At 36.7% G+C, this 22,298-nt stretch overlaps 1 protein-coding gene across 6 annotated transcripts in view; it reads right to left on the reverse strand.

Moving 5' to 3' along the window:
• Positions 1-22,298, reverse strand: part of Skap2 (src kinase associated phosphoprotein 2) — an 84,481-nt gene that overhangs the window by 20,565 nt on the left and 41,618 nt on the right. For 3 of the 6 annotated variants that reach the window (XR_007341667.1, XR_007341666.1, XR_007341665.1), the window contains exon 5: positions 11,896-11,997. The exons of 1 other annotated variant lie outside the window; for it this stretch is intronic. Coding sequence is in view for 2 of the 5 variants with exons in the window: in XM_048786375.1 (XP_048642332.1) it covers positions 11,905-11,997 (93 nt within the window). In the remaining 3 variants the exon portion in view is untranslated. Of the gene's footprint in view, positions 1-9,146; positions 11,550-11,895; positions 11,998-22,298 lie in introns of those variants that run through there. 2 more of the 6 variants (XM_048786375.1, XM_015490072.2) reach the window with 2 other exon arrangements.

Genomic DNA, 22,298 nt, shown 5'->3' on the forward strand with positions numbered 1-22,298 from the left:
AAAAAAAAAAAAAAAAAAAAAAAAAAGCCCCCCCCCCCCACTTGTGCACTGACGCGTTCTTTGCCATTTTTGATGTTTGTATTTTGGAACTGAATTCAAGTGTAAGGGGAGTTTTCCCCAGTCATGTCCTCCTCTTCTTCCTCCTCCAATTGTGCCTTTGTGATGATTTGTTGTTGTTGTTGGTGTGTGTGTGTGTGTGTGTGTGTTTGTAAGGCACACATCAGTTCCTTCTCCGTAAGCTCCAGAGACCTTACACTAGAAAGTGAACAACACATAAAAAGCTGCTGGGTCTTCTAAAATATTATTTGTCGGCATTTGGTGGTGATCAGAGAAAACGGGCACTTGTGCACTTACTGAGTTCTATTGCTTATTCTGCAGATAATACCACAGCCGATTTCAACAAAGACCTCATCTTGCCGTTTGCCGCATGAAAAGGGGACATATCCCCTCACTTAGGAAAGACGCAAACATAGCATTATTTTGAAATACAGCCTTGCCTGTACCCTGCAGCGGGGTTTGCTCCAGCGATGGGGTACTTCTGAGACCAATTTGTTTAGCTGATCACTGTCTCATTGACGTGGCTGCAAATGTTACCTTTCTTTTTCAATCAAAAACACAGCAGGGGGTGCCATCTGTTTGGCACAGGCCTTAGCTCACTTCCCCAATGCCTTTTTGTGCACATCATTTTACGTGGCAATTTGCTAAAATCTTTCATTCCTTGGTTTTGCTAAATATAACTTTCCAAAATGGGCTGTTTTCTCAGAATGTCAGCAAGACTCACAAATGAATGCAGTTTTTTTTTTCCTGAAACCGCCAATATCAGATCAAATGGAGCATTTTTCAGATTTTTTTTTAATGAACAAATACCTCACTGTCATCTCATTGTTTACTTAAAACCGACATGTTTACTGAGGATGGTGAAATCACATTTAACCTCCTGAATTTCACTCTGTTTTCTTTGTTTGGCTCTTAGGAGGTGCACTGCCTCTATAGACACAGACATCTCGATTTTTATGATCCTCCAGGAGAACAGGTAAAGCCAGTGCATATGTAGACCAACCAGATTAAATAGCCATTAGGAAACAACTGCTAGCAGGAAAGTGGTTAACTATTTTCCCCAGCTCAGATGCCGTTCAAAGCCATGAATCCCCCCCTCCAAGGAGGAACAGATGAGCAGCACCACGCGCTAAGCCACAGGGATGCGCGTGGATTTCCGAGCGCTTTGTAGAATACAAATGAATTATCCTCATTCTTCTCCTAGCAGAGCATATAGGCCAGACCTCATTAGAATTCAATATCGCTCTGCTTTTCTAATGTTAATGTACCAGTTATATAAGAAATACGTGCGTGGGGGGGCTTATTCCACAATTATGTTCAACATGATATCATAATTCCGAAAACTGGACATAATCTTTGCTAAAGGAAATTATTACATTTTGCCCTTTTATCTTTTGCTTCTAATTTAACTTAAATTCCCGTTCTAATGGTGGATTATAAGGGACCTTAATTCTTTGTGTCTCTCTTAAAGCTGCAGTGACTACAACATTGGCTTTATAGCTTTTTGCAAAAATGCCGTGACTAAAGATCAGCTTGCGAAGGCTCTGCGTCCATCTCACTGTGAAAGGAAGCACAGCACATTACGTTAATAAACAACTGTAGGAGTTTTCTTCATCCAGGAATAACTCAGGGCATTAAGGCTTGAGGTCTTTTGTCTAGAGTGCAGCAAGAAGTGTAATGAAAACAATAACACCAACACATAAAAATACAATTTATGCCCTTTTATCAAGCAAAGAAAAAGTTGGTTAACGTTTGAAAAGGGAGCAGTAATGTAAATTTATTGACAATTTTATTGTAATAATTAGATGTTTACACAGTCTGGACATTGTGGCTAAATCACTTGCAGCATGTTTATTTGCAGGGAGCTGTTTTCTGGGCACTGCAGTGGTTCATTAAGAAGACATACTGTATTAGGATTCAAAGAAACAGCTCCCGTTCTCTCCTCTGTTTTATATATTTTTAAAATACAGCAAATAATGAAGCAAAACACAGAATTTCCTTCATAAGGAAAACAACTTCCCTCGTGGCCTGAAAATGGCTTGAAAATAAATCTCACATTGAATATCTTAATACACAGCATAAGAAAGACCACCTCTAATGACTGTAACTAGCTTTTAATACCAAGAGTGTAAATGGCAATCTGTTTTTGACTAAGAATAAATTACAGCCAGTACCAAGGCAGCTCTTGCTTCACTCTTTTCTTTTAAAACCCAAACGAAAAGCAAAACAAACTCCGCAGTATTTGTTTTAGATGAGAGACTTCTGAGTGTGTTTTGGAAGAGAAAAACCTCGTTTAGAGAGAAATATTTCTCTTATGCAGCTTCAAAGCAGATTAATGGATTAAAGTTGTACACTTGAATAATTTGACTATATTTAAAACCTCCACATGGCTCTCTTCCATTATTTTTTGTGTTTCTATATTAGTCTAGAATGTGTTGCTCTGAGATGGTTTTTATGTTTCCAAATTGAGCTAAAATGGAAATGACAAATTTTCAGTTATGCAAAAACAGCAATGAGGTGCCAGAAAAAAATATATTGTGAACAAAATAATCTTTAGGAAAGATATAAAATGAGAATAATTTTATAGCGTGAAATGGATTCAATAACAGAAGCATATTCAGAGCAATTATATCAATTTTTAAAATTTAGAAACTGTTTAAAAATTAAGATACTAAATGCTAAGCTACATTATGTTTCCAGCCTTACTATACTTCCATTAGAATTAAGTAGTAATCAATATAGAGTATTTATTGCTATGAACTACAGCACCAGAGGAAGGAGATGCTGCTCTCAGAGCGCGCAATTCTCCTCCGTAATCATTTAGGAAGAGGAAAAAAAGTTTTAGAAACAGACTGATCTTTACTTTAATCACAGTTGCCACAATTCATTGTACTTCCACTATTTTCTGTACCAAAGAGAATGTAAAGATGGTAATAAAAATACATGATGAAAATAACAGTTCCCCAGGTGAAGTCAATAAGACCAAGATGACAAGAAAAGCTTTCATTTTTAGGAAGCAAAAAATAACAGGCACCCAGAATGACTTTTTTTTTCTAAGTTGATAGAATTGATTAATGATTCAAAATAACCAAGGAATCATGTTGTAGAGCATTATTTTAAAGACAAGTGCTAAAAATTAACTCTATGCTAAAATGACGTTATTAGATGTGTTCTTGGAATTACGTACTGCATAACACTGTAGATTACAACTGGGAGGCTAAAATGTGGAATCCTCATGACTGCATGATTACAAATATATTTAATAATCTTAAATAAACTCAAACTTACTTTGATATCTACACTTCTAAGTAATTCAAGACATGAGAAATGAATTTTAAAAAATCAGATCATGAAAGCCATTATTATTTGAAGGAATATGCTCAATTTTTTAGATAATTTAAATTATTTAAGAGTCCTTTGCATTTTTTATTAGCTTTGCCTAAAGTTATAACATTAAAGCATTAAGGTTACATGTAATGAGGTTCTGGTTTGCCCTGATTTCTAGTCCCATATTTTCATAAAGTACAAACCAAGATTAGTGCTATATTACAAGGCTCATTCGATCATATAAAATTGTCTAAAAAAAAAATTAACTACGAAGGGTATGCATACACAAATATCCACAGATACCCATCTGAAAGAAAAGTTCATTAGGGGAGTAGATATTGGGCAAAGGGAACCTGTACAAAAAATTTCCTTCCTGTATCTGTTTTTTTAAAAAAATTCTCTGCCAAGTCCAACCAACTACAAACAACCTATATCTAAAGCCTATTATTAGCAGATTCATGGTTTTAAATATCATGAGAAAAGTTTATTCAGAAATTTTATAGACAGAAGTAACATCTCTACAATTGAAATTTCCATTAACAAAAATCAATCACATTTTAAAAGCCAATGGCTTCATACAAAAATGCACTTAAGATCATAGAAGAACCCCAAACTTCCCTAGGATCAATTCTTATTATAAAATAACAACAAAACTAACATTATTCCAAGAAGTATTACAGTCAAAACTGAGTATTCAAATCCAACCCCGTCCCATGCTTGCATTTAGTGGGAAAGAGAAATTTTTATTTTGACTATTATTTCATTTCAGTTCTCCTATCTTCAAATGCAGGAAAGTCATATTTAACACTGTCATGGATTTTTCAAGTCCCTCCAAATATAATCTCACTTGAGCCTAACTTGAACCCTGTGAGGGAGGAGAGCAGGTGCGGCTGGCATTCTGTAGGCAGGGAAGTTTAGTCTCAGGCCAACACTTTAGGGAATGGAACTGGAATTTTGGGTGACTCCAGCTCCTGTGCTCTTCCTACTGCTCACTCTAAGCTGAGCACTGCACTGGCATGGTCCCCCACTGAGAATGAGTCCTCATTCCTAAAGGGGTAAGGGGTCACTCAAAGCTTCCAGAATGTGCTCTCCCATGATTGGCAGCAACTCCTGTAAAGGATTTGTTGGTGTTATTCATATACAATTCTGTTTCCTTCACACTTAATTCAGTAGCTATAAGAATTTTGTAAATTTTGATTAAAAATCTTCTTGTCTGAACGATACTGAAACCCTTGCACCTTCTCCCCTCCCCTGGTACATTTTTAAATGTGTGTGCGTGTGTGAGAGAGAAAAAAATGCCCTTCTTGTCTTCGAGATAATCCTCTAGGTTCTAAAGTAACAAAATCAGAGAATCTTTCAGATCTTTGGACACTATCAGTAGCTCAACCAGCTAAGAACTGCATGGAGGAACGGCTACCTGAGGCTGCTCTGAGCCTTCCTGTGTTTATCTCCTGTCTGTTTTATTTAAACTATGAAATCTACTTGGGAAGGACGTGTAGAATCCTATATTTGAAATGCCCCTTGCACACTGTTGGCACTTAAATGTAATTATTCAAAATGGAATCATTTAATTAGATAGGAAGAGAAATAGCGAGCCCGGAGACGTAATAAAGAATAAAGCAAATATGCTGACCAACTCAAGCACAGCGACAGATAACAGCAGCCACTCACGGTGCTTTTCGGTTCTTCTGCTCAGGATGCAGGTTAACAGGAGAATACAGTTAGATGCCTTGCTTTTGCTGGGTTTACAGAAACCAGGGGGAATAGCTGATATTGGTAACTGTAGAGCCATGAGAGTTGTAAGTCTCATGTCTCATGTGACTCAGCTCCTTGGGAGAGCCCGAGGAGGAGGAGGAGGAAAGTGTAGCAAGGAGATGAAGGCAGTCTCTACAGGCCACAGGGCTTGACGTGGAATTAGGAGCAAGCAGGATACCCATCTGCATGGGACAGGTTATTTTACACCAAACAGATCTATCAGGTGGGCAGCTGGAGAGCTGGACGATACCATTGTTCCTTCCTCTTTAGAAGCATGAGATTGTGGGTACCAAGCATGGCAACATTTCAAAGGACTATTCAAAAGCAAATACACCTTGTTAATTGGACATTGGTACACCCATTCCTTTTGGGGGTATTAAGACAGCCAATAGTTTAGGGTGCATTTTAGACCATGAAAGAGCTCAGTTTTAACCCATCTCTGGCTCAATTCCAGAGCCCTAAGTGAATGTTGGTTCTTCTCTCCCACTCTTTTACTCCCTGCCCCAACAGCATCCAATCACCAAGGCATAAATAAATAAATAAATAGTTCAAAAACCAAAACAGAGACTTTCTTTATGGAGTCCTATACAAGATACTACACAGGTGCCCAACAAATAAGACTTCATGTTCAGCTAATATCTAGTACTTAAGTAGCACATATCCAATAAAACTTCCTAAACAAATTCATATCCTAAAAACTAAAGAAGTATATTAGATATTGCCATTACTTGGTTACAAAATTAAACACATTTTATAATGAAGTGAGTTTACTCATTGTAAAAGGGCTGAACAGTTTACTAATAATGTTTATACTGAATTTAAAAAAAAAAAACTGTCAATTTAAATCCATTCCCTAAAACAAGTGTTTGAGATAGAAACAGCGGTTTGGCAGTTCTCCCTGGCTTCCCCTGCTCATCAGTTTACACAGGCTTCACTTTTGAGGAGGCAAAGGATGGGAAAAGGTCATTACAACAGGATCACTTCGGCCTGATGTCCTCTCTCAGTTTTCTGCCACCTTGGTTGACTCCTTATTTCAGTTGGGCCGGAAGTCCACTGACAGCAGTGTTCCTGCATCCGAGCTTATTCCTCAGTGCACATCTGCTGCCTCTAATCTGATGTCATCACCATGGTGTGCTTTAAGACGAAATGAACCCAGTTCAGCTGGCCTACTGTCCCCTCTTGACAAGGCTCTCCACATGCTGCAGCCTGTTGTATGCCATCATCAGTGGTCACGAGCACTGGTCAAGTGCCCACTCTTTGCAAAGGAGAGAATGAAGTGCTGGGTTTGAATTCACCCCAGCACTGCACAGCACAGTGGTGTTGAATTCAGGGGAGGGAGGTTGGGTGGGAGCCTGACTAGGTAATTTGCTGCCGGGACTTTGGGACAAAGTACTCACCCTCAGTTTCCTAATCAGGAAAACGTGAATAAATAACAGAACTTGTCTCTTGGGGTTGTCATGAGGATTGAAGAAAAAGCACACAGCAGGACAAACAGCACACAATGAAGGAATGTTGGCTACTGCTATCACTAGTAAAATGTCGCCATCACATATGGTAGAGGTTTTCTTCCAGGACTGCCATGGGGACTGGAAGGGGAGGGAGGCAGTGTATGGGAACCTGCTCATCTGAGGGAACTCTGTCCTCCTCTGTGGCACTTGTTTGTAATTGGCATACCCTGATGTCATTACTTTCCCTCCACTGAAAGCAGCTGTGTGACACTTTTCGTCAAACCAAAAGTAAACTCCTGTTCAAGCTTCACATGGTGCCTGTTTTCACTCTTAACAGGAGTGATATTTCACTATTACAAAGTCAAGGCCAATAAACAGAAAACAGACAAGTGCTACACTATACTACCTCTCTGAATGATAGAAATAAAAAAGCAAACCACGAAAACAGAGAGGAGAGAAATCTAGTGAAACACTTCCAAAGTTCCAGTGTTAAGAAAGGCACTTAAGAGACAGGCTTTGGGAGCAATTTCTACTTCCCACCTTTGCATATTCACAAGTATTCTGATGTGCTCAGCTTCCAGCCCTGTCCCCAAAGCATAGACCAAAGCAAAGCAGGGGTATGACCACATTCTACTTTTGTGGTTCCTTTCATCTTGGGGACTGGACTTGTAAAGCATTCAAGTTAACATGATCATACAATTTTTAAAAGATAGAAAGCAAAAGAGTTTTTTTTTTTTTTTTTAAGGACAAAATTAAATTATGTTGGATCTGGCAACAACTGTGCCAACTTCCCACTTTCAGAGATTCCTTTTTGATCCACCCAAAGCCAGTGGTAGGATGCAGGAGCAAAGGCCTTCCTGTCATTTCCCAAAGAACGAGGGCAGCAGTGACTTGGAATGTTCTGGTAAGTGCAACAAGATCCCCAGCTGCCTAGGTTGCCTATGCCCTTATTTGAACATCACAACGCTGAGTGCAGTAGAAAGGGGAACCACCTTTAAAGAATGTACTACAACTCAACTTTCTAATTATTCATTCCTTGTTACTAACAGATTCAATCTACTTGTTGATATAACCTGTTATGGGGATCTGCTTTTAAAGACTTAGTAAAAGGGACTGCTTTTTTTTTTTTTAACGAAGATAACTTTCTTAGTGTGAAAGCATAAAGGGATTTTCTCTGCCAGGTATAGAGGCCAAACTCTTTCTTAAATCTTGGTTCTTGAACTATTGTGGGGGTGTCAAACCTGTTAACCAATATTTACTGGATACACACCATATACTTTGTACTGTGCTGGCAGGACACAAAATCATATGGTTGTGTCCAAGTAATAATTGAGTCTACTAGTAGAAACAAGAAGAAGCTCCTCACACAGAGCATTAAGGAAATGTCATTCCAGGTTACAGGGATCATATAATTATATAAGTATGTCATCATAGCAAAATACTATGGTATCAGAGATACTGTCAGATATTCTGGAAGAACTCAACTATAAGGTAGTAGGTGATGATAAACGGATAAAACTGAAGCTGTCCAGAAATGTCTTGTTCCCAGTCCAGAAGACAAACTGTTATGCATTTCCGTATAAATATACAGAAAAGATAAACAATATATAATTTATATTTTTCAGTACTCAGTGTGTACATACATACATAAAATTATTTATATTCCTTCAACCTTAGAGGGAAGCTGTGTTTTCTATGGCTTGATCATGTTTGAATCACCACAATTGACATGCAAACAACTGTCATATCTGGCATTTGGAAGAACTTTATTTGATTTAAAAATTCTTACAGTGATTCACTTAGTCTCACTCATGAAGTTCAAACTTAAACTTCACGTATACTGAGGTCAGTTTCATTCTAGTAGCTGAATTGCAAATCAAAATCTATGATATGTAATCAGTTCTGATTTTAATCACGACTCTAGATGGTACGAGAGCTGATGAAGTAGCAATAGGTTCGAGAAATTGTATAAGAAGTAGAAATCAACAGAACCATGAGAACCTTGGCTGCAAACATTTTAGAAAACAACGGAATAGAAGCTATGTTCTTTGTGAAAGACTTTCTTCATCAAGTGTTTGTACAATGATAGCAAAAGACTCCAACAACCAAACCCACGTATACAGATTTCACCTGCAGATGGTTGAAAAGTGATTTTTCTATGATCCTACAATACTGTATGTAATTATCTGTAATTAAATTATGGTAAAAATAATCAGCTTGACGTATTCAGAACAAGTACTGGACTAAACAATATTCCTTTTCATAAAAGAAAGAGTCATACACAGCAAAGTGGCAGAAACAGAATGGAGTGAGCTGTGGTTAAGTGTAAATCCTATGGCAATGAAAGTCATTTGTATTATCCTTACTTCTTTGAATAAATTCAGATGACAGCCCTATTTCATTTCTTCATTCAGTTTGGAGGCCAGATGGCATTAGAATCATTTACTTCACCTTGTTGTGCTTAATTACTACAATCAACACACTATTTTCCAAATTAATCATAACAAAGTAATTTCATTAGTAACACAGCAGGCTGTTGAATTATTAGCATCATAACAGTTTGCAAACAATTAAACTTTATTTGAACCTTAAAAATTTGCAGAGTGGAACATTATTGTAAGATCTAATGGCAATAGAGTACAAATTCAGTACAGAGCAAATAATCAAGCAAAATGCTATATAAAATATGACTTACAATCACCTTTGAAAAAAATTAGCTCTCTAACTGTTCATAGAAAAACAAATAAAAGCTAAGCAAACATAATGAGAACATAACAATTAGCATATTTTCTAACAAGCCATGTTGTTTAAATTCACATTAATGATATTATTATGATCTTGAAGAGTACGTGATATATTGTCATGGGTGTAAAGAAAACTTTCTCCCTGGTTGTATACAAATTATTCCATCAAATGAATGTAGAGTAGTCGTGAATTGAAAGTAACGATTGCCTCTCTTGTCACTCCAATTTTAAATCTTCTGCTTCCTTTCTATATCCCCCACCTATATTCAAGTTAAAAAAGAACAAAGGCCAGGGGAGCCCTGGACAGCAGTAACACCATATTTCTGTATTGCCACCATTCAAAGACTAGCTGGCTTGGAATTGTTGGTCATCAGTTGGCAGAGGACTCCCTCTCCTGGATTAACTGTAAAAAGAGGCAGAAATCTCCTAAACTCCTGAATTAGTCCTCGAGTGGGGGAGGGGTTGCCAAGTGTTCTGTATGCAGTGACAAGCTGCTGCCATCTACTGGCCCAGTACTAAACACTTCATTTAGGTGGGAGGCAGGAAGCTGACTCCACAGGCCTGCTGCAGTTGGGGGGAGCTGCTTTTGCTTTTCAACTACTCAGGCTTTGAAAACTAGCCCATGAAGTTCATCTCCAGTGGTCTAACTTTTGCCAAGATGACTTCTATCTAGTTCAGTGGCACTACATCAGGAAAAGGGTAATGACCACACAAATGTAAGTTCTGAAAACTTTAACTTGATGGGTCTATATGTAAATTTCAGTTTACTCACAGTCCCAAAAAGTAAGTTTTTTTTTTTCCTTAAAACTTTGAAACTTAGGAGATAACTGTAAAATAAACACTCTAATATCATTTGTAAGTAGTTGTAAATAAATAATGGAGGTTTTAAAATATTACCAATTCATTTGCATGGTTAGCGTCTTTACCTTTACAAAGCAAAGATCTGAAAACTTCACAAAGATAGTACCAGCTAAGTAATGATTCCATCTTAGGAGATTATATCTATTCTAGTCATCACAATGCATTTTAATGTATATTAAGGGCATACTGGTACTTCACAGGCATTTAAAATTCCCATGATTTAAAATACACATTAATGATTTGATCTGCAAATCTCGTTCATGCAGCACTGAGCATAACTGAGATGCCAGACAAACACTACCCCCCCTTCCATCCACCTGTTGGTGCATGTTACCCTGTGACTTCTACACTTTGCTCTCTGGGCCTTCCTTTTCTTCTCAGCACTCTGAGAAGTACAGAAAAGAGCCCAGAGTTGTGCTGTTTTATGGTGGGACTTCAATAGCACGGTAACAAGGTAGGATGAGAGAGTACTGACTGGGTCACACTTTCTTACTTTGAGAATATATTGAGGCTGTTTATACCATTTTATCAGTGGTAGAATGAGGTTTTTTATGAATCTTTTATTTCATTAAATTTAAATAAAAATACAGTAGAAAACATTGGTATGCCTATCATCAAACCAGGATATCTGTTATGTGTAAACTGCTCTGCACAAACCTGGTTCCAGTTCACACTTGTGCTGCAAGTGACAGCACATAGCCATTTGTAATTATATCGCTTTTTTTTTCTTTCTCATGGCTGTATTTAAGGGGAAGTAAATTTGCCACTTTGTAGGACTTCTTTCATGAGAACATGTTACTATTGTGTGAAAAATAAATACTAAGGTAAATGATTTACAAAGCTTTAGCATACTCACATTTTTTAGCATCTGCCTAAACCCTGCATGATATATTCAATTAAAATTCTATGAAATTATATATTACACTCTAAAAAATAACTGATGTTCAATGATTAAAAGAAATTACAACTCACACTGGAAGTAGCAGTAACTACATGGTCTGCATAAAACAGTAATGAATTCTTCACACAAATCACTAAATGGGTGAATAAAAACTGCAATTATTTCTTTGCAAAACAGCAATAGGTATAACTTTATGGCTTGCATCTAATTTACATTAATACCCTTCATTTAATTTCACTTCAGAGGAATATTTTAATGAACGACTATATAAAATAATAGTCAAAGCCAGGGATGTTCAACAAAACAAAGAAAGGTTATGGGCTGTCACTCATGCTTTCACAAGGCTTCTAAATCCAAAACATTTGCAGATAAGCAGAAGACTCTTCCTTCTCTGTAAGCAGGAAGGGAAAGTTGTATTTTAATTTTTTTCTTCAGTCAAAATGTTGATTTCTCCTGCTTAGAAAAAAATACATTTTTTAGTTAAGGAAAAATGAATGTTAACTCAACATTCTGCTAATTCATCACCTCACAAAAGCCATAAAAGTGATGTTTTACTAAAGTGAAGTAGTTTGAGAAAACAGCTGGTTAGTATCAAAGGAACTTTCTCTAAATAATTTCTTCATTTTCAAAGTAAATTCTGTGAAGTTATTTTAAAAATTAAAGATCAACATAACAAAAAAATTGGGGACACCATCTTGTGTTATCAGAAAACTATAAAGACTTTAAAAAGGCAAAGACTCACAAGGAAGAGACCAAGAGAACATATGAGCTATTACAGAATATTGGATTAAAATGTACTTACCCAGGACTCTCAAATATCATACATCTCCATTACGTAGGCTTTAGGCACCAAGCCAATGGCTCCCTTCATTTCTCCTACCCACCAGCCATATCTATTGTATTCCTAATTGAAAACAATATGCAATATTAACCTTTAGACTGGTGTAAGTATAATGTCGTTTTTATGCAACTTCTTAGAAATGTTATTCCTTTTTATAGAGTTACAAGAGCTTGAGCTGCAAATGGAAACATTTTCATCTTTTCTGTTTCTGGACACTTTAAAAATGCTGTTAGGCACAGGTTTGAATTAATGTATAACACAAAGCCTGTTTATTACTAGATGTAGAACACAGAAACAGGCACTCATGGTAAGAACCTCTCTCTCTTTCCACCCAGCTTGGATACCTTTTATGTGTAAGCACCAGTGAAAAAGGCTATAAGAGGAAAACTAGGGTCCCAAAGATACTCTGTTTGCCTTCAAGAAGCTTATTATCTAGCAAGGATAAATTTTTTTTACAACAAGCTACTTAATTCATAATTAAACTTGTACTTCCTAAACGGTTTAGAATATAGAGGCACATCCCTTAAGAAAATTTGATATGCACATTTTAAACAGATAAGAGAATAAAAGAACATTAATACAAAAAAAATGGCTTAATAAAAAATTTACAAATAGGCCCCTTTAAAATAGCATCCATAAGGCATTTATTGTCCCTTTCATTGGTCACAAGCTACTTTAGATAAAGGATAGGTGGAAGGGATTTAAAGGTGGTATTAGATTTATCCTTATAGTGGAAGATCAACAGAAAACAAAAGTATCTCAAGTTTTAAAGGAAAAATATTAATCTAGCTGTAAAAAAAAAAGTGATTGATGAGGTACTTCTGCATTTACTTTGCGACATGAGATAAACGAACCTGTGCCTCTTTTCCTCCCTTTATCCCCCATTGACAGCTACACCACTGCTTTAGGCATTGCGGACTCTCTGTAACCAGTCTCAAATGTCTGCCAGATTGACTAATGGATTTTTATCTCAAATTTATTTATGTTTAGTGAGATACAAACAAAGTAATATGAATTACAAGTTTCAGGAGTAATATCTTCCAAAGGCAATACTGTGCTCGAGCACTGTAAGTCTCAAATTTAATTTTTCATATAAGATAAATTTTTAAAATCAATCTCAGAAGTAATTCAATAGGTTATGATTTTCCAACATCTGAGTCATAGATAAATGTGCATATGCATATTGAGTTACGTGTGGGGAGGGCAGGTGAGCACTAACATCTGTATTGATGAGTATGCTTACTGACCATTAGAAAGGAAAATTATGCAGTTCTTCCATACAAAGGTAGCACATTAGCATGCACATACAGATATGTAGTCTACGAATGAGATTATGGAATAAGACATATAGGTTTTTTTTGTTGTTGTTGTTGTTGTTTTAACAGTAGGCAGTATCAGAATTGGGCTTATTGAAGAACAAAGTAGAGAGAAAAGCCTAATTCCATTCTTTTTATTCTAGTGAGGACACAGCCCTGGCTTGGGAGTTTAAAAGTTTAAAAGTTTGCTGACAATGTGAACTTAGTGTACAAAACTGCCTAAGCAACAAAAGTACTCTGGGTCCAGAACTCACTGATGATGACTATAATTAATATCAGAAGAAAATACCAACTTACTGAAAGCTATGATTAGCAACCATTATATCCTAATAGGTACCTAATAAAACTGCCTTTTTCAATTTTTAAGACAATGAATACAATTAGAGCCTAATGCTTAACAAAATAATGTACTTAGCCTACTAAAGACCTAATGCCTACAGTGTAAGATGTCAAAATGGACAGTCAACAGGGTAAGGCTGAGTGTGAAAGCTCTTGCCAGGTGCCAGTCTTAGATTTTTCCAAGTGCTTATTTGGAAAGAGTGGTTGTCTTTCAATGGTAGACACTGAAATCATTCAGTGAGAGGGTATATTATTGACCCAAACCTGCTTCCAGAGAATGACCCTCAATCTGGGTGACAATATGAAGATTCAAATTATTAGCCAGAAAGTTTATATAACTTTTTAATAGTCTACTTTGGTTATAATGTGTACCATCAATAAGGGCATATAATCATTCTCAAAAAGCTCACTCACACCCAAATTTAAGAACTGATGTCCAACAAATCACATCAACAAAAATGAATGACAGACTTTACACTTGAGAGAATTGTAAAATAGGGTAAAACAGGCAAGTTCATTAAACAGAAGCCCAGTCGTAAACAGCAGGGAGGAGCCTGTTCCATTGTAAATAAATCCCTTAAAAGTAACATTGTAGAGAAAAAAAAGAAAAAGTCTTACATTAAGATAATCTTAAAAGCTTCACTTCATTTAAAATAACCAAAAAGGGCTGGGTTTGTAGCTCAGTGGCAGAATGCTTGCCTAACACGTGTGAGGCACTAGATTCAATCCTCAGCACCACATAAAAATAAACATATAAAATAAAGGCATGCTATTCATCTACAACTACAAAAGATTAAAAATATAATAATCAAAACAGGTACAAAATACACAAGTCATAAATTCCTCTAATGTGTCACAGATTTAAATCAGAAAAGGGCAAAACCGAAAACCAAAATACTTATTACTTTACATTCATCAAGAATTCTATATAGGGGATAGGAAAGACGGTGGAATGAGTTAGACATCATTACCTTAAGCACATGTATGAAGACACGAATGGTGTGAAAATACCTTGTGTACAACCAGTGACTTGAAAAATTGTACTTCATATGTGCAATACGAAATGAATTGCATTCTGCCGTCATATATATCAAATTAGAATAAATAGTTAAAAAAAAAGAATTCCATATAATACTCCTGTGTGGAATTAGGGGATAAGATAAAATATAGGGAAGTAAAAATCTAGGAGGCTTATTTATGGATTTATACTGTAGCCATTAGAGAGTGTCGACAAGACTGCAAACATAGGAGCCTCCCCTTCCATCATTACCGTCCTCTGGATGAGCCTCCTGAGCAACATGAATCCCAATTAAACCATTTGCAGCCTATAAATTGGAATGAAAATGCTTCTTGGTGTGCAGTATTCTAAATTTCGGCCTGAAGATTCAACATCACACAAGCTTTCCTCCTGAAGATGAAGATCGGCCTATCTTTGCCTTTCGTCTTTGCTGCCCCCAAACAAATCTGATTATGAATGATACATGACTCCTACTGAAAAATAACGCAATGGATACAATGTTGTCTTATGGTCCACATAGTAATTATAGTATTGTCCTATGAAGTCACAGGTGGATCATTTAAAAAGAACCTCTCAAACCTTATCTTGTTAATAAATAAAAAATAAAGAGACAAACCATACCAGGCTGCCATTTAAATCTGTGACAGTAGGAAGCATCATGTGATCTCGGCTGCTGTAAAGATGACATCTTTACAGCAGCCGAGATCTCAGGTACAAGAAAGTCTGCCATCTGGTATCCTTCACCCTACTCGGCTCTTAACATCGGCTGAAATGCTAACATAGGCAAGTGACTGTACTTCAGGAGGACTGATAAAATAATGAAGAGTCCTTTAATCTACAGGAAACCATTCTAGTCAATTTATAAGAAATATTGCATCCCTTTGTAGGACGTGTAATTATTTTCTATTAATCATGTGCTATAAAGCTACATTATGCGGTTATTCTGTTATCACTAGAAAGAGGCCTGCAGTCAGCTTCTGACAATGTTAGGTAATTACTAACACAAAGCTGCTTTCTCCTCCCGCAGTAATGCTATCAAGATCCAGAGGTGTAGTGATGCTTATTGTATAAAAATAGCACTCAAAAGAAATTCAATATCTGCAAAATGGATGGCTTCAAGGCAAAATGTAATGTGGCAGTCAAGAAGCCAAAAAAAAAGGGCCAAATTTGCCCAATAATCTGAGGACATAATAGTAAGGTGGCACTGAATGCTTGCAATCTCACACCTGCATTTTCAATTTTCACACCATTAAAATCATTTTATTTGATAATTAAAATTTTAGGCCCCAATTACTATTTATTGAGCAATAAATTAAAATGATTGCATGATAAGGCAAGAAAAAAGGACTAGTTTTGATAAAGTGAAACAGAGACTTCATCCAACACAATAGTAAGCGTATGTCCCAATTTACTCAATTAACTCAATCTCTCTTTGCTGGTATATTATTTTACACTTAAATAAGGTCCCAACATTGACTTCAAACCTTTTCAGCACCATAATTCTAATTTCCCAAGTAGGTTAATCCACTTTCCGCAAGCCATATGGTGAAAGAAAGCTTCCTTAACTGAAACCTGAAACACTACCAAGGTTTTGTGATGTACTAGCTCTTTCAGAAATTAGTTACTGATATGTTTGAAAGCAACAGGTGTTGGAAAGTTTAAAAGACTATGTGTCCTTTTTACAAAGATGTCTCTGTGATTTAAAATATACCAGCCTTTTGTGGAAATGAAAGCAATTTTAATGGATAAAATATGAAATACAGGAAGCCTGTGGATTTGACCATTACTTTCCAAGTATTCACTGTGATAATTATGCATAAACACTTCAGTAGTCTGAAAACTAGATAAATACTTAAAATACATAAATAATTTCTTCAAGGCCACCTCTTCAGTCTTTTCTTTTTTATTATCTCTATTTAGAAACTTTGTAAGAATCATTTAATTTCTTATACATTCATCATTTCAAAAGCTTCTCTTAAAACATATGATAGGAACGTGAAACCCTCAGTCTTTTACTATTACAATCTACACACTAATTGCTTGGCTTTTAGTTTCCTGACCTGTTGTTAAATGAGGAAAGGGACACAATCTCTAAGGTCGTCTGTGATGTCTGAATACCACTACTTAGGAACCCGCTTGAAGATACTAAGTTTCCTAGTGGCTTATGGAGATCAACTTCATTACTTTATAATTTACTATGCAGGTGTGACTTTGAGTTCCTTTAACTCAAATAGTGACTTTTTTTTTCTCCTTGCACTGTGCACTCCATTTTTAAAGCAGGAGAGACAAAGGACAAGTAAGAAAGCATATAGGAAGAGTGTGATTCTCACAACAAATTTTAGTTTATATCCCACTGCCAAGATACATTTAATTCAAATTTCTACAGTATCAACAGTTGTAATACCATATAATAAAAACTGATATTCAAACTGATGATTCATAGATAACATTAGGCAAGGAAAGATCAAGTCATGCGCAGTGGAGGGTGGCGTTGGCGCTCAGTGCACTTCACCCATCACCACATGGCTCTATGAACTGTTCCCAGGTTCACCCACTCCATTATTCTGCCCGTCAGCCCTGCATTTCAGGCCTTTATCTCCTCACTTGGATGACTGCACTGTCAACTCAGCCTCTCTGATCTTCCCAGAAACTGTCCTCATCCGTTCTCCTGATGCTCAAGTACTTTGACCAGCCTTCAACTACACACAAAGTCCTCTGCCTGGCTTGTTCTTATGCTGCTGGCAACATTCCCCTACCACTGCTCTGGTCCCCACAGTCCCACCCATCACCCACACCCACTCCTGACTCTGTGCAGGGTGTGTCTCCCCAGTAAAGTGTCCCCTCCCTCAGCCGCAACCTGTCCAACAATTACAACCAGACTCCAATCAGTTGTCATGTGGATTTTCCCCTGAATTATCTTACCCACAACAGCATCTCTCATTTCAAGCTGAGCCTTTATTCTTCAGTGGATTTTATGTTTCTTAGTGTTTGGTTTGTTGGTGTTATTGTTTGGTACCAGGGATTGAACCCAGGGGTGCTTAACCACATCCCCATCCATTTTTTATATTTTATTTAGAGGCAGGGTCTTGCTGAGTTGCTCAGGGCCTCGATAAGTTGCCGAGGCTGGCTTTGAACTCATAATCCTCCTGCCTCAGTCTCCTGGGATTACAGGCATGTGCCACTGTGCCAGGCACTCCTTCTTATTCTTAAGATTATCTTCTCAGAAAATCTAGAGTCTCATCCCAGGTCTGTTGTTAACTAGGTAGACAACCTAGGCAAGTCCTGAGTTCTTTAGGAATGATACTTTATTTATATTTCTATTCCTTATTGAGACTTTATAATAATCCAGGTATGTGCTTAATATAAATCAATAAGTCTACTTATTTTACATTTGGATCCTCACAGAATTGCCTTTTTGAAATTTTTAAAATATATATATATATATATATATATATATATATATATATATATATATATTTTAGTTGTTGATAAATCTTTATTTTATTTATTTATATGTGGTACTGAGAATCGAACCCAGTGCCTCACATGCCAGACAAGTGCCCTACCGCTGAGCCGCAGCGCCAGCACCCCCATTTTTGAAATTTTTGTACTATTTACTGTAAATATTTTTTGTTGAGGCCATTACCTGTCACTCTTGTACTTATTCTGTAAAGTTCCTGGAGCCAGACAATCAGTGCACATTCTAGGAATTCATGTGAGACTCTGTCTTTTCAAAGAAGTCATGCTGGGAAAAGTCAAGATCCCTCCTTTGTGATTAAAAGGAATTATTAGCTCCCTATCTCCTTTGGTTTGGCTGCCAAGAAGCTGAGGGCCAAGGCAAAAGTTCAACTGCAGAAATTCCACTGTTTTTTAAGTTAAGTTCACCACAAGCTATGTTCTTTTTCCCTTGATCTTTTATTTATTTTCTCCCAATTATGTTGGGCCTTAATTTCTTCACCTGTAATGTGAAGGGCTAGCACTAAAGTTCTCCTAACTCTATGGTTCTGTCATTCTGCTAGGAAGTCAGGATTCTTTCCCATTCTTTACCAAAATGAAATGCATTTTGGTAAATGGATACTAAACATTTGCTACCATATTGTCAGGTATTATTAAGTACAAAAATACTTAAGACAGAGTGTCTAGCTCAAGAAGTTCAGAGTTTAGAAGAGAAAGAGATTAAACAGATAATCAAATATTGAATGTTGAGTGAGAGAGAAAGAAGAAATGAGTGAAACGAGAAGCAACTAAATTCCACAGAATTTAGCTGTATCCAGGGAAAAGCAAGAGTTGAGAGTGTGACTAACATAAAAGGTACAGGAGGAAGATATGGGGAAAGTGGTACAAGACAAAGGAGGAAAACTCGGTTGGAAAGGTCAGGTTGGTTGGTTTCTACAGTGTTTCTCTGACTCCCTACCAATCTCAAGGTTAGGGAAGAGAAGTGACCTTGAGCCACTGGTTGTCTACTGGTGGTCCTTGACTGTCTATGGCTCTGTGCATCGTTAATAGGACCATCCACTCTTTTGTATCACATAGTCTTGCTTTGGGATATTTTATCCTATAGACACAAAACACAAGCCTGTTGAACAAATAAACTTCACTCATCCATGAGGGTCTAGTTCAACTTTTATTTCCTTATGAATCTCTTCTTAATTACTCCAGGCTTTACTGATCTCCCTCTTTTAACTGTCTTTTAACTGTTCTTAATCAGTATGTATCTATCTCTACTCTCTCAAGCCTAATAATTTCCCTGGAATATATAAGCTTCCAGTTCTAAAGGGATGAGAAGCGGGGCATCTCAGAAGAGTGAAAGCATGCTATATGTACACCGAGTGAGTTCCTGATTTTCCAGGTGGAGGTGGGGTAGAGAAAGTATAAGAAACCATGGGCTGTTCCAGTTAGGATTAAAAATAAATTATCACTGTATTTCTTTTCTTTATGGTTTTGTTTTGCTTCTGGCAAACTCTTGATTATTCCATGATAGATTAACCAGGTGATCCTGCAGCCTTGCTCCTCCTTCCCAAAGCAGCCCTTCCACATCACTTCTCCCCCCTTTCTCTCACAACCCTGCCTTCTGGCTCATCCCCTACCTCTTCAGCCACTGCAGGAGCTGAGCCTAACAGCCTGTGCCTCATAAGCACCTTCCTCTTTTATCTCCTAGCACTGTTCTGAAATGCTTCCTCCATTTAATGTGAAAGAAAACAGGGAAGTATTTGAGCATGTTGTTTGCAAAAAGCCAATAAGAGGAGTCCTATGAATGGAACCAGAACATGTTCTGACATAGTGTTGTGTCTATAAATGCTTTTCACTGCTAAGGAGAGGTGGGTACTAAGTAGAAGGTCAGCTTAGTTAATGCTTCCACTGTTCCCTAATCCCAACATCCACCTGGGCAGCCCAGAAACTAAATGCCATCAGGTTCCGAACAGATGCAATCACAGGAACAAATCCTCCTCCTCCTTCCCCAAAGGCTATAAAATATGATAACACTTTGGAACTAGCTTTGTGTCAACAATGCATGTCCCATTTTGAGATGTCCTTGTTACTCTTCAGTAGTTGGCCATGCTATTTGTGGAACCCTGGGTCATATGGTCACACAGGAAAAACTAAGTTAGCTAAAAAGAAACTTGCCAATGCCCTCTGCTAGTAGAGCTAAGCAGACTTTTTTCTTTTGGTGCTGTGGATTGAACCCAGTGCCATGTGTGTGCCAGGCAAGTGTCCTACCACTGAGCTACATCCCCAACCAGACAGCAAGACTGTGCTGTCTGTGCTCCTTTCATAGGTTTGAAGCAAAAAAATAATAATTTTAAGAAATCCATAGTAACTAAATCTTTATATTCTCATAATGAAAAGCAAATGGTCAATGACAGTCACAATTCCCTGATCATTTAGAAAAGTCAACCAATTAGATATAAAAGGAAGTACTGCTTGAAATTCCCCATACACACTTAAAAATGGCCTTTCACTATATATTAGTGACCACTGTCTTACCCTTCATTTCCTGGTTTTGAGTTATTATTTCTCAAAAGGCTGCAAAGCTAAAGTCAAGTATGCCCTCATCTGGGTAAAATATTCCAGAATCCTTAATTCTCTTATTATTATTTTTCTTAATATCAGACAAAGTAGCATGCCTCTTTCCTTCTAGAGTATGGCTTGTCTGTTACTAAGTCTCTAAAAACAAGTTATTGCTTTAAAAGTAAGGATAAGAATGCAGTTAGCAATTTACCGGTAAGCAAAGATCGGAAGATAAACTGTCAGTGGGTATAAATCCAGAAAGGCAAACTAGAATAACATAACCAAAGAGGTAAGCAGGCTACAGCATATGCCTACTGCTATATAATATGGATTCTGCTGCTGAAATTATAAAACCTCATAAACTTGGTTCTAAGAAAATACCAATAACTACAATATTACGTTTATGGTTTGGGGAAAATAAAACTGATGTGCAATCTCCTAAAAAAGAATTTAGCATGATTTTACACAACCTGATTCCTAAAAGAAATTAAAAAATTTAAAAATTAGGTTTTCTACCTCCAGTATGACTCACCCCACCAAATGAATCTAAAGCCAAGCTCTGGGTTGCAGAGTTAATTCACTAACAATGCAGCTGTCATTAAAATCACAGATTCCACTTTCATCCATTCCTATAAACATGCTCCTTATTTTTCCTTCTTAGGAGAAAAAAAATTGTTTTTTTCCTAAATCACCATTGAACTATTAAATAATTTATTTTAACACATTAAAAAAAAATAAACCCGGCAGCAATCCTATATGCAAAGAATGGAAAGTAAAGTTACTGGCTCACCTTTTTAGACAAGCAGTATTTAGATTTATTATTAGTGAAGTTCAAAGGTTAAAACTAAGAAAATGCCAGACACTTTGAAGGAGGGGCTAGCTCAGCCAGGGATCACATGACAGTTGCTAATTGGAAAATGTTAAAAAGGAAAGGGGGAGGGGCAGGGTGTCTGCTTTCCCTTCTTTCTTTATTGTGAAACTTGATTTTCACTGAAAATAAAGGCTAAGATTTGTATAACTCTCAAAAGAGGCTTAAAATAAATAAATCACCCCAGGCTGACTGAGCACAGCTGACACCCTATCAAGACTTTCTTGCAAAACAGAAAAAGAAGGATGAATTTTGAAACAAAACTGTATTTCCACAGTGATTTTTAAGGAAGACAACCTAGTCCCCAAACTAGTGAAATGTTTGTTGCCATTACATTTACAAAATTAAAACGTTCTTCATTGTAGGGCAAGCCATTTTATTTCTTGATTTATCTAAATGTTTATTTATATTGAAAGAATGCACCTTTTCTTAAACTATTTTGTGTTGCCTTTTTTAAAGAGCACTGACAAACTTGTAGAAGGTAAGTCAAATTAATGTTAATTTAATATCTTAAATTATAAATCAGTTCATTACAAAGAGCAAGCAGCATTTCTTTAAAATCTTTTAAATGGTTTTACTCATCAAAAATGTCTTGGCATTACTTTTTTTTTTTTTTTTACAAAGTACATATTTTCTGTCTCCACAAATATTATGTTAGATTTCTTAAAATATATTGTTCCTTATGTATATAATTTCTACATTTAATTCAAATGATGAACAACATTTTTCATGATTAATGCTAATACTTTATTGACATCAGATAGGAAAGTAATAACCCATAGCTAGATTTAAAGTTGAATTAATGAAACCATTC

Source organism: Marmota marmota, unplaced genomic scaffold, assembly GCF_001458135.2.
Source record: "Marmota marmota marmota unplaced genomic scaffold, marMar, whole genome shotgun sequence".
NCBI classification, from domain to species: Eukaryota; Metazoa; Chordata; class Mammalia; order Rodentia; family Sciuridae; genus Marmota; species Marmota marmota.